Source organism: Arachis hypogaea, chromosome 14 (assembly GCF_003086295.3).
Source record: "Arachis hypogaea cultivar Tifrunner chromosome 14, arahy.Tifrunner.gnm2.J5K5, whole genome shotgun sequence".
Classification (NCBI taxonomy): Eukaryota; Viridiplantae; Streptophyta; class Magnoliopsida; order Fabales; family Fabaceae; genus Arachis; species Arachis hypogaea.
The window spans coordinates 17,068,953-17,082,525 of NC_092049.1; the positions used below are offsets into that span (position 1 = coordinate 17,068,953).

Here is a 13,573-nt window from a genome sequence, read left to right on the forward strand (position 1 = left end):
TATATACTAAAATTTGCCCGAAGGTATTTATATATACATACATATATTATTTAACTTATTTTCAATATGTATCTTATATTTTAATATGTATTTTATAGGGTAAAAAACCTTAATAAACCAAGTCAAGAATCATGTAACGTAAATACGCCAAAGCGAAAATCTGGTTCGAATTCCATTTCTATATAATTCGAACCAGCTTGGTTCGAATTATACACAAACACATGCATACACGTAATTCGAACCAGCTTGGTTCGAATTACACACAAACACACGCACACACTAATTCGAATCAGCTTGGTTCGAATTACACACAGTAATTCATTGTATAATTCGAATTATAATGTTAAAAAATTAATAATTTATTTAAAAAAATTTATTAAAAAAATTAATAATTTAAAAATTAAAAAAATATATATTTTTATTTCATACGTTAAAAAAAGCTAACAAAATATTTAATTACGAGACTTCTTTAAAATATTAATGAGCTATCAATTCGAATTCCATACAATACTTTTCTGTCCATTTTTAATAGTTCATGAATATTTTTTAATAAATTTTTTTAATAATTTTTTTTTAAAATTATAGTACAAAAACTATTTTATCCTATGCAAAACAATTTAAAAAAAATGGCTTAAAAAATGTTAGGAGTACTATAAAAATTTGTAATGTTATAATAACTTAGGTAAATACATGCATGTACTCAAATTTTAAATAAAATACTCTACATAGTCAATAATAATTTAGAAATGAAAGAAAATATTTTATTCCATACAAAATAATTAAAAAATATATTTTATTCTATACAAAATAATTTTAAAAAATGGCTTAAAAGATGTTATGAGTACTATAAAAATTTGTAATATTCTAGTGATTTAGGTAAATACATGATAAAAATATTTTTTCTTTAATTTCTAAATTATTAGTGACTATGTGGAGTATTTCTTTAATGTCCTAAGTCATTAGGACATTACAAATTTTTATAGTACTTCTAACATCTTTTAAGCAATTTTTTAAATTATTTTGCATAGAATAAAATATTTTTTGTAGTATAATTTAAATAATTTTTTTGTAGTATAATTTAAAAAATTATTCTATGCAAAAAATAGAATAAAAGATGTTAGAAGTACTATAAAAATTTGTAATGTCCTAATGACTTAAGACATTAAAGAAATACTCCACATAGTCACTAATAATTTAGAAATTAAAGAAAAAATATTTTTATCATGTATTTACCTAAATCACTAGAATATTACAAACTTTTATAGTACTCATAATATCTTTTAAGCCATTTTTTAAAATTATTTTGTATAGAATAAAATATATTTTTTAATTATTTTGTATGGAATAAAATATTTTCTTTCATTTCTAAATTATTATTGACTATGTAGAGTATTTTATTTAAAATTTGAGTACATGCATGTATTTACCTAAGTTATTATAACATTACAAATTTTTATAGTACTCCTAACATTTTTTAAGCCATTTTTTTTAAATTGTTTTGCATAGGATAAAATATTTTTTGTACTATAATTTAAAAAAATTTATTAAAAAAATTTATTAAAAAATATTCATGAACTATTAAAAATGGACAGAAAAGTATTGTATGGAATTCGAATTGATAGCTCATTAATATTTTAAAGAAGTCTCGTAATTAAATATTTTGTTAGCTTTTTTTAACGTATGAAATAAAAATATATATTTTTTTAATTTTTAAATTATTAATTTTTTTAATAAATTTTTTTAAATAAATTATTAATTTTTTAACAGCATAATTCGAATTATACCATGAATTACTGTGTGTAATTCGAACCAAGCTGGTTCGAATTATATAAAAATATGATTTGGCTTATTGCTGAAACGATTTTCGCTTTGGCGTATTTACATTACATAATTCTTGACTTGGCTTATTAAGGTTTTTTACCCTATTTTATATATAGGAATTTATTTTAATATACAATTAACCTGATTGAAATACATGTATTGTTGAATTAATTTTTAAATTATATTTTTATATTTTAATATATATTATGTATAGATAATTGATATAATAATTGAGTTTTGTTCTATAACTAACCTTGTTGAATATCTTTTGATTTAGTAATAGTAAGGCGAGTTAACATATAAGAATACGTTGTTGATCAGTGAACATTTCTGTTGACAATTTGACAAAGACAATCTTGCTTCTTTAGTAGTCTCAAAAAAGAAAAACAAAAAGAAAAAAAATTCTATGTATAGTAAAATATAAACTCACGTTTTTCACCAATAATATAAAATAATTCAATTCTCTTAGGATCGGACTCCACTCGACCATCCACTCTCATTGTCCTTATCTTCCACATCCCCGCTTTCCTTTTCCAAATCCAAATTAACAATATTTTTCTTATTCCCCAATCTACCCCCATTCATTAACAAACAATATGAAACAACCAAGGCCATTAAGGTAATTTAAACAGAAACAGTAAACCAAAGTAGTTCTGTTCTCAGGTGGCCGACCTTCCTTTACACAGAAAGAGTAAAAAAAAGAAAAACAAAAAAACAAAAAACACCACATTCTCTGTTCCTCTCTGGTCTCTGCAAAAGCATTCAGATTTCATACCCAAAATTCCCAAAGTTTCGTTCTTTTTCTTTCCTTTTCGAAATCCCAATTTTCAATTTTACGGGGAAATCTCACTTCCGCTTGCATTTCATTCGTTCTTTTGCCGCCGTGACTCGGTTCTTGAGGCGGTTTCCATGGCGGCGGGGACGATGGCGACGGCAGCCGGAGCGGCGGTGATGCTGTACTATGTCCTCAGCCGGAGGCTAGGGCGGAAGGATTCGGAGGAGGATCTCGACGGCGGCGGCGATCCGTCGAAGTCAGGTAGATCGGTTCGCCGGAGGAGGATCTCACGGCGGCCAGCTCAGCCTCCGGCGACGCTGCTCGAATCGATCGTGACGCTGTCGGAGACGCTGAGGTTCACTTACTCCGAGACGCTCGGCAAATGGCCAATCGGCGACTTGGCCTTCGGCATCAACTACTTCATGCGCAAGCAGGTGTAAAATTTTCCCCTCAAAACCCTCATTTTTAGGGTTTATTATTGCCCTTGTTGAAACTTTTAGTCGCAAATCGAGTATTGTAATTGTTATTGCGGTTTTTATATAACCTTTTTCTTTTGGGTAATTATAATTTTTAATCGGTGTGGTTGGGAATTAATTTACAGGGTAATTTGCCAGTGGCTAGTGTTTATGCTGGGAGTGAGTGTGTGCAACTGAAAGGGGATGATATCATTGTGGAGCTTTATGAGCTGTTGCGGTTGTTGACACTTTGCATGCTTTTCTCTAAGAAGCCATTTCCTGTGTTCTTAGATTCTGCTGGATTCTCCCCTGATGATGTGCTCATACAGATGCCCAAAGCTGGGGTATGGTTTCTTTGTTCTTGTTTATTCTCTGCTTCCATTTTCTTAAAATCTTACCTTTCTTTTGAGGGATGAGGATTGATGGGTGGATGAAATTAAGACATACCACACACATACTGATATTCAGCCACTAATTTTTGTTTATAGATTGTGGTCTCATTCTTACCACCCGTTAGAAGGAAATTCCGATGAATTCAGGGGTCACTGTCTTGTATCTGTCTATTTATGTATACTATTTCTATTATTTATTATTAACTAAGGATATGTCTCAATAATAAATAAATAGAAAAAAGGTTTTTATTCAGGGGTACTGCATCGGATGCTATTGTATGGATGTATCCTTGTGTGATATGAATTGCTCTTGCATGTGGCATTTCAACTTTGTCTTCAGCTTTGGTTTTACATGCCTGACCCTCCTGCCTTGGTTTAATTAGTGGAACTAAACTTTGAGACTCTGTCGTTTTAGGAATTTAGATAGTGACCCCTAGTTTTGATTTTTAATTGTGTTATTCCCTTGCTAAAAGTATTTTTTAGTGCTTGGACTCTTAGTGGTATTTGAGATTATGCAACTCTCATATTTGGAATTGCAAGTGCAAGTGTAAGTGCCCTTAATATCATGAAGAGCTTTGAGTCTCCAATTAAACCGTAGATTTTTTTCCCGACAAATTTAATTTAATATTTAACATACAATAAGGACAAAGAGTTTATTAAAAAAGGCTACTCAATTTTTGTTTTGTTACAAGATTTTCTTTTTCTTCATTCAAATACTATTGTTTTGTTGGAAGTATTTATTTTCTCTTTCTTTTCATGCCATCCATTCATTGAGCTGTCAGTATAAGCATTAGGACAACTCTGGATTGTAGGTTACTTGGCTGAGAATGTTCTAGTCTGTTATAAGAAGAGGCAGGGAGGGGTTGAAGAGAAGAGGATTTTTTTTTGTGGGGTGTGTGCAATACTCTAAGCTTATAAAGTCCTTGTGAGATAATTATTCAGGTAGTTTATTTATTTATTTTATGTATCTTTTTTTGCAGCTTTTGAGGCCTGCTTTTACAATTATACGAGATACACAGTCAAAATGCTTACTTCTATTGATACGGGGCACTCATAGCATAAAAGACACGCTGACAGCTGCAACCGGTGCTGTGGTCCCATTCCACCATTCTGTTTTAAATGATGGCGGGATAAGCAACTTAGTTTTAGGATATGCACACTGCGGTATGGTTGCTGCTGCTCGTTGGATTGCAAAGCTCTGCACTCCTACCCTACTCAAGGCTCTTGGTGAAAGTCCAGACTTCAAAGTCAAGGTATTGTTCCATGTTCTCTTAGGAAGAATATGTGTTGCCATGGCTCTAAATACAAAACCAAAATCCAGCCACCAATCAATCTTTAATATTGTGCTTTTCTTTTCAGTTTTGTTTCTCACTTCTTGTTTCTCTAAATTCCATTTTCTTTAACAAGTTCCTTTTCTGTTTTAAAACTGTTAATTTTTTTGTCTTCTCATGAGACTTGTCAACTGTATATACATTTTGTTTAATAACTGTTCCTTTTTATTTTTCATTTTTTCCACAGATTGTTGGACACTCTCTTGGGGGTGGTACTGCTGCACTGTTAACGTATATTCTTAGAGAACAGAAGGAGTTCTCTACAAGCACTTGTGTCACGTTTGCTCCAGGCATGTATTTGTACTATTTTTCTTTACATCTGAAGCTTTCTTTATATTTGTCATTTATATGTTTCTTTGTTCTTGTAGTTAGTGATTTAGTCCTTCACTTGGTCTTCATTGTGTCCAATACAGCTGAAATTCCCTCGGTGCTAATATGAGATTACAGATTACTATCAGTTAATATTGTTAGGCATGTGATATAGTAGTATCTATATAGCTTCTATTTATTGCTAAGTTTTTTTATGATGAAAGTAACAAGTTTTCTTGCTAATGGCAATTATGCTTATTTCGGCCTAATTATATTGTAAAATGTAAGTTCAGTATCAAAGTTACTTTTTCCAATTCAGTACTGAAGGGGAGATGAGATAGGAGTGAAATTGCATCGAAAGATATTTGACTATTTGGTTGTTTTGAAATTCTTGGTTTCATATAATTCTGGTTACATGCCGTGTTTGATCAATTCTGCCTTAGGATTTGTCTTGTGACATTGAATTTTCTCGGAACCTTGTCTGTCTTATTGTGGTACTGTTTCTAATTCCTCATAATCTTCAATTTTGCAGCTGCCTGTATGACATGGGAGTTAGCAGAATCAGGAAAGAACTTCATCACTACTATCATCAATGGTTCTGATTTAGTGCCCACGTTCTCGACTGCATCTATTGATGATCTCCGTTCTGAGGTATTCTAGCTCTTACACCTAATATGAGAAGGCTGTAACAAACATTGATATCGCCATGCCCCATTTCCTAATCTGGTTGGTTTTAATCAGGTCACCGCGTCCTCATGGATAAATGATTTACGGGATCAGGTTGAACATACAAGGGTCCTGAATGTTGTCTACCGCTCTGCAACTGCACTTGGATCTCACTTACCGTCTATATCTAGCGCAAAGGCGCGGGTAGCTGGGGCAGGCGCAATTCTGTGGCCAGTAACCAGCGGCACTCAGGTAGCTTCAAACCCCTTGCTCTCAATGACATTCATGGCATGTCTTGCATGGTGTTCTTTGGGATATAGTATGGTTTCAAATTAAGAACTCATGACGTTGACCATATTATATACTTTGATCATATGGAAAATTTTACTCTTGCAGGTTGTGATGAAGCGGGCACAAAGTGTTGCTGAAGCTGTAGTCAGAACTCGTTCATCATTATCATCATGGTCTTGCATGAGTGCGCGTCGCCGGAATGTTAGTTCATCTCCCAACAGCAAAACAGAAGACTTAAGCGAAGCGTCTCTGATATCCGAAACAGCTACTGAATCTCTTTTGACCGAAGAGATGGTAACAGAATCAACCCTTAAGGATGAACACAGTTCCTCATCAAGTGGAGGATCCGGCCACGATGATACGGATGAAGAGGAACAACTACTTGCTGCCAAACAAGACATTTCTGATTCCACTGCAGATCACATAACAGAAGGCCAGTTGTGGTATGAACTAGAGAAGGAGCTTCAGAAACAGGAGAATTCCATCGACATTGATGTTCAGGAAGAAGAGGCCGCGGCAGCGAAAGAGATAACTGAGGAAGAGAATCAGCTTGTTGATGCTGCGGAAGGAAGCAATTCGATCACAACATCTGAAAATGTTGATAGCCACCGGTTTTATCCCCCGGGGAGGATCATGCACATTGTCTGCATGCCTTCCCCGGTTGAATCAAATTCCGATGATCCTGTCGAGGAACATGTGGGCTTATTCGAAACACCTAGAGAGCTTTACAGCAAGCTTAGACTTTCAAGAACGATGATAAATGATCATTATATGCCAATGTATAAGAAGATGATGGAACTATTAATTCGAGAATTAGAGAAAGATACCACTGGTGACGTTATAATGTGAAAACTGATCATCGCTAATTATTGGTAACTGTAGATTACGTAGGATTTCTTTTAATATCCCTTTGCTGTCTTGGGATAATCTCGGATCGAGTAATAGTGCAAAATTGCAAATCATAACAACATAAGCAATTTATAATTTTTTTTTTCTCAGGTTAGTTGTATGTATTATGTAGAATGTTTTTAAATTTGATTCCTCGTTTTATAAATATTATTAGTTTTCCAAGATAAAATCAATCATTAGTTTAATTGTTTAGACTTTAGACTAATTTAACTTTAATTTTTTGTTAAATGTTTGTGTGTTATATAATTAATTAATGTGAGTACTGAGTATAGTTGCCAATAATGGAATATTTTAAAAATAACTGAACGATTTATGTTATTACTTATTAGACAAATTTTTAATAAAAAATGACATTTTTAGATAGGAAAAGTAATTTTTTTATCTACAAATATTTAGTACAAAACTAACAAAAAAATTTAAATTTATACCTATAAAAATGAGTTTTACATGATAAAGACGGCGTCAAACAGGTTAGACCAGTCTATTTAGATTTAGACCAGTCTATTTAGATTTGGACTGTTTAAACTTGCGGGTTAAATAGATTGACCCATTTAATCTTGCTTTATTCCTAGACTATAATTTTTTAATTCGGATTGTTTATAGTTAGTCCATTGACCCATTTAATCTTGCTTTATTCTTAGACTATAATTTTTTAATTCGGATTGTTTATAGTTAGTCCGATTGATTAAATGGGTTAATCTATTTATTATTTTATTTTATTTTTTAAAAAATATTTTAACAAAAAAAAATCATTTTTAGGCGAAAAAATATTAAACAAATAATATTTTTTTAATTAATGGGTCAGATTTTTGGATCGTTGGCCAAAAATGCTAATATTTTTGAAAATGTAAAATAAAATTTAAATAGGCTATCTATTTAGCTTGTGGATTAGTCCGTTTAATCTTTAATTTTTTTTTTGGGTTAATCAGACTTAGTCCATTTAGGCCTCATTTGGATAAATAACTTAAATAAGTTCTTTTGAAAGAACAATTTAAGGACTTTTATTAATAACAGCTTATAAATAAGTTATTTTGTATTTGAATTTTTAGTTATATAAGTACTTATTTTAAAGTTATAAACTTATAGCTAAGGATGGCAACACCACCCGAACTCGCGGGTACCCACTCCGCCCCTACCCGCTCAGCCGCTCAGGGTGGGTTTTTGCCGGGGCGGGTTCTTGGGCGGGACGGGGGCGGGTCCGGGTTTAGTTAATACCTGCCCCTATCCGCCCCGGTATATATAATATATATAATTTTAATATATAATGTGTAATATATATAAAATAATTAGTAAAATGATTAATAATATTGTATCATATTTAAATTTTTACTTTAATTTATGTTATGTATGTGATAATGGTTATATAAATTTTGAAATTTAATTTTATTTATTGAATTTTAATAATTATAGAGGCGGGGCGGGTTAGGATTCAACTTTTTACTACCCGCGGGTAAGAGCGGGGCGGGTTCTATGCGGGTTACTGTAGGACGGAGGGGGTCGGGTAGAGAAAAAATTCGCCCCGTTGCCACCCCTAGTTAGAAGCTGGTTCTTCTACTTCACCTCACTCATAACGTGTTCTTGTATGCGGTGAATAGTAACAAAATTCTAATTCACAATAAAAAAAATACCTGGAAGGAATATATGCAGTAGGTAGTTCAGATGAAACATTATCTGAAAATGGTGGTGGAGAGTCAATATTTACAATGAAAATGATGGTAGAAGGCCAGTGCTTCTAATAGATGTAACTTGCGTGAAAATGGTAGTGGAAGGCCAATATTTACAGTAGAAACAAGAATGAAAGTAATTTTTTTTATTTTAAAGTCAATTTTTTTACGGAAGTAATAGAATGACTTATCGAAAAGGAAAAGTCATATATTTCTATTTCTTCAAAAAAGTTATGAATTAACTTTTCGAATAGTTAAAATTTTTTTTAAATGGTGTTAAATACGAGTATTGTGACTTTTCATAATTCAAAAATAAAAAATAGCTTCTCCTACCTCTTAAAGGAGCTCTTAGTCTAAAATCTAAACGGATTTAATTTTAGAGACAAATCTCACCTATTTATACAAATAAATGAACTGATCTTATAGATTTAGTCCATTTTAATAACTCTAGATAAACTTATCCAATTCTGTTGGAGGAAAAAAGGCATCCATTCATTAAATTTTCGATGACTTTTTGAAAATTTAACGAAAATTTTTAAATTACCATGTAATTTTAATTACATGTTTTTCAATGTCAATGGCAAGTAAAACACAATTTTATTTTGGTGGTAGTATAATACTCTATGGTAGGAGAGAACTTTACTTTTATTTTTTATTTTTAAAAATAAAATTTATCTTATTCTCAAGTAACAAATTAAATTTAAAAAGATAAATGTTTATCTTATTCTCAAATAAGAAATAAAATTCTGTTTATCCTAAAATAAATCCTATCTTATAAGCAATTTAAATTTATTTATAAACAATTTAAATTTACTATAAAAGAAGAACATAAGAAGAAAACTGATAATCCTAAATTTTTTAATTTTCCATATGTGACTACGCTTCTAAAGCTCTGCACAAATATCAATTAGTCCTAGCTTAAGGAAAACCCAACTTAAGGAAAACCCAACTTAAGGAAAACCCAAGTTTCAATCCTTTATCCACGGTTGGTGATCAATTTTCTTTTTTGTGAAATATTATTTCTTGAATTTATTTCTTTTAACATGAGATATTTGTAAAGTGAGAGTTAATTGAAAAAACACTTTTAAAGTGTGGATAAATGATATACAGTTACTGGATTTATCTACTAGTAATTGAAAGTATACTGATTTAGGAGATGTCGTGTCGTCAGATTCAGAGTTTCTATTTTTTTTTTTTTGGTGACTTGAGTTTCCAGTTTGAAATAATTAGGGATTTTTTTTCTTAAATAAATTAATAAAAATTATTATTTTCAAAAACAAAATAAAAAGAATTTATATATGATTATTTATTTTTTTGTTCTTTTTGTTGTAATTCGCTTATGGAAGAAGAGAATTGGCGCTTTTTAATTTGAATATAGAAGTAAAGGAAGTGTTGGACTCGTGTATGGGGAGGAGGAGGGTTTCACCTCGTTGTGGGATTAGAAGAAGCAGAACTTGATCCTACAAGTTGTGTTCCTCGAAATGTAAAAAAAAAATTACCTAGAACAAGAAAAATGGAGAGTCCAAATTCTACGTTTTAGATTTCAAATTCTATCAGTTGCAAATCGGATCATGCGATTTGTGAAGCAAAATTTCATGACCAAAGAACTCGCATGGTTCGAGTTGTGTATTCTGAATTTTTTTCAATTTTTTAACACAAAGGGTTCGATTTGTGTATTCTGAATTTTTTTCAACTTTTTAAACATAAATCGGAGGGCCATAATTTTTAAAAATATCAAAAATTATCATGTTAAAGTATATCACTTTTGCTTCTATATCAAAATTTTTTAGCCAGCGAATTGGCTTAAAATAACATATAGTTAGTCGAGGCCAATGAGACAAATGACATGTTATTGAGGTCAGTTTGCCCCCTCTCATAGCTGAATGTTGACTAAGAATGAGAAAATTTTTTTAACAGCCATTATTAAATATTTTGAGAATAAAATAAAAAAAATTATTTTGTCCAATTAATTTATGTCATATATTTTAAAGTGACTGTTATAAATATCTGTTAGTGACTTATCATTGAATTAATGAAATGTTTGATAACAAAAAAATTAATAAAAAATAATTTAAATTTATTTTATTTATTATTTATTAATTTTAATAACAATTAGTGAATTTTAAATAAGATAAATTTTGATTTTTTTTATCTCCTCAATATTATCATTAATTAATATAGCAGTGTAAAAATTATAATTAACACCAAAAAATATCTAATAATTTTTTATTTTTTAGTCCAATAGTCCACATAAAGTGTGGTGCGCAAATCTTTTTGAACGAGAAGAGTGGCAAAGAACAGACTTCTTTTGTTATTCATAGTAATACGGGAGATAACTTGGAAGTTGATTATGAAATGTTTTATTTGTAGTTAGTTTTTAACTTTTTTGTTTAAACTATACTCTATTTTGTTGTTGTGTTGAGTTCATTTATTTTTTTAAAAAAATACAGAAATAGTCTTTTTAGTTTCAATACTAACACTATTCCTTATTCTTGTTTTTTTTTTTAGCTAAGAAAATTTAATTTTACATGGTGGAAGAGATGTCATCACCGAACATTGCTGCAATGTTAGATAAAACGGAAGAGCTTGATCTGATAATTAAAGAGCAAGAGGTGATTTTGTTGAAGATCAACGATCTCAACAAGAAGCTTAAAACATCTCCTCAAGTAGTTGAGAACCCCAACGACAATTCATTAGAACTCCTTAAATTGTGGTACACTCAGGCTATGAATCTATCCAACTGCGAAGCAAATATTTGTGACTTGCTGGCAAACCAACTGGATGCCCTTCTAGAATTGCAACAACCATCGCCGCCGCCGCTGCCGCAACAGCAGAAAAGAATGGCCAAAGCACGTGTGGAACAACCGAAACGACAGAAACAAGTGAAAAGCTTGTCCAACCCTTCTTCTATAACAGGGAGCCTAGAGGGGAAGGAGGTAGCAGCTAAGGTCATGCCACAAAACTTTGAAAAAGGAGAGTGGATTATTGCGAGAGTGGTTCGTTTCGATGAGGAATCGAAAGAGTTTGAAGTTGTTGATGAGGAGCCTGATAATGACGATGCTAAAGAAGTTGAAAGTGGTGAGAAGAAATATAAGGTTCCCATGAGAAGCATCATTCCTTTTCCTAGCAGTAATGATCCAACTAGTGCACCAGAATTTTCTCCTGGAACATATGTTTTGGCAGTGTATCCAGGAACAACTACACTGTATAAAGCAAGGGTTGTGCGGGGCCATAATAAGCGGAAGAAACATGATTATGTGTTGGAGTTTGATGATGATGAGAATGAAGATGGAACTCTCCCTAAAAGGAAAGTGCCATTCCACAAAGTCGTTGCTTTTATTGCTGAGGGAGACGGCCAATGAACTCGAGCAAATTTATTGCCGTTATTAGTGTCTATAAAGTAGAAACTGTTACTGTTGCATTGCAGGTTTTGTTACTGGCAAATCTCATGTAAAGATGACATTTTAGTATATATTGTTGTTATGTAAGGTAGAAATTGTGTAAGATTTTATTTGTGATTTTCACTTAGAGTAAACACCCACTCCAAATCCTTGACTTTTATTTCGAGGACAACGTAATTTTTTGAGAATTTAAAAATTTCAAATCGGTTTTTGTTCTTGCAAATTTTGGAACAACATAATCTTTTTATCGAGTTCAACATTAAAAGTTAACGAAAAATGCTCACGTAGATTGTTAAGTTGGTGACATATTCGTTATCTCTTGTATTGACAACTCTAAAATAAATAAAGACTGACACGAAACACAATAAAATTTAATAAAGACCTAATTATCCCTAATTCTTAAGTTGAAAACAGTGTCATAGTAGATTGAGTAATGTATGAAAACTTTTCTCCTATTTTATACCTTGCTTCAGCGATAACCTGGACATTAAAGCCACCACCATGCAAGTCATAGAAGACAAGCTTGGAACTCGAAAGATGTTTAATCATGACCTGGCCTAGAATTCAAATAAACAAACTAAGAAGTTATAAATTAACAAAAACAAACCACATAAAACACAATGCTAAGAATTAGGTGGGGTAGTATGAGACAAATAGGCAGAGACATCGTCAAGATACTCTCCCTTTTCCAATGACTCATGTTTGTCTATCTATTGACTAATTGACATGGTCACAGAGAACTTGTGCGGTATGGGTTAATCCCTTCAGTCTTTTGAGCTGCAAGGTACTTGAGTCTGTTCTCAAGGTATTGTTGCACCCAAAAAGATATGGAATATTTCAGAAAATAAAATTACTATTGAAAAACATTATGAAACTTACAGTGGAGTCTATATCTTTATCATTAGCTGATGTAGGCTTGTTAGCTTAAGCATTCTGAGCTTTTGCTGCTTACAGTTATTAATTTATAAAGTTAAAATTGCATATTATTACTACATAATGCAGAGAAGTAAATGGGAATGAAGGAGGCTAATTTACCTTTTTGGCCTTCTCTTCCTTCTTACGCTTTCTCTCTTCTTTCTGTCTGATCTTCAATTCACGCTTCAATGCACTGAAAACATAAGTGAAGAGCAAATTGCACTAGAGATGAAACGAGTTGGGAAACTCACTTCTTGCTTACGGGCTCGTCGCCCAGGGCTTGAGCTGTGGTCGTCGATGGAGAAGGAGTTGGAGTTGGAGCTGCAGCCTCTGACGACAAAGGAGGAGATGCCATTGGGGGAAGAATGATTGTCGGAAGAGTAACCGAATGAAAACAGAGCAGTGAACTTGGAGAAGAAGAGTTCTCATACCAACATTCAATCCACTACGAACAGTGGGCAGAACTTGAAATACAACTTTGGGGGCAGATAGAATAATTTTCAAGATACTTTTGATATGGACCATTTAAGATAAGTTTGTCTAACTTTATTTTTCTGATTTAGATAATATTGCCAAATTTAAAGCGGTTTTCCAGGGTTTCGTTCCAAAGAATTAAGGTCAAATTCATCAGATGCAACTCTTTA

At 32.0% G+C, this 13,573-nt stretch overlaps 2 protein-coding genes across 2 annotated transcripts; both read left to right on the plus strand.

The window, feature by feature from the left end:
- The first annotated feature begins 2,258 nt into the window (after positions 1-2,258).
- On the plus strand, positions 2,259-7,118 carry LOC112741706 (uncharacterized). Its single transcript, XM_025790785.3, has 7 exons — positions 2,259-3,030; positions 3,198-3,395; positions 4,424-4,696; positions 4,962-5,064; positions 5,616-5,734; positions 5,825-6,001; positions 6,146-7,118. Exons 1-7 carry the CDS (start codon positions 2,731-2,733, stop codon positions 6,887-6,889), a joined length of 1,914 nt encoding a protein of 637 aa, XP_025646570.1. The 5' UTR covers positions 2,259-2,730; the 3' UTR covers positions 6,890-7,118.
- A 4,023-nt stretch (positions 7,119-11,141) lies between these two features.
- On the plus strand, positions 11,142-11,975 carry LOC112742324 (SAGA-associated factor 29 homolog A-like). The gene has a single exon (XM_025791559.1). The coding sequence runs from the start codon at positions 11,142-11,144 to the stop codon at positions 11,973-11,975; it is 834 nt and encodes a 277-aa protein (XP_025647344.1).
- The last annotated feature ends 1,598 nt before the right edge of the window (positions 11,976-13,573 follow it).

Excerpts from the sequence above, each read along its gene's own strand:
- LOC112741706 (XM_025790785.3), top strand. The coding sequence starts at position 2,731 with ATGGCGGCGGGGACGATGGCGACGGCAGCCGGAGCGGCGGTGATGCTG. Across the intron at positions 4,697-4,961 it reads GTCCAGACTTCAAAGTCAAG|ATTGTTGGACACTCTCTTGG; the intron begins GTATTGTTCCAT and ends TTTTTTCCACAG. Across the intron at positions 5,065-5,615 it reads TTGTGTCACGTTTGCTCCAG|CTGCCTGTATGACATGGGAG; the intron begins GCATGTATTTGT and ends TCAATTTTGCAG.
- LOC112742324 (XM_025791559.1), top strand. The coding sequence starts at position 11,142 with ATGGTGGAAGAGATGTCATCACCGAACATTGCTGCAATGTTAGATAAA.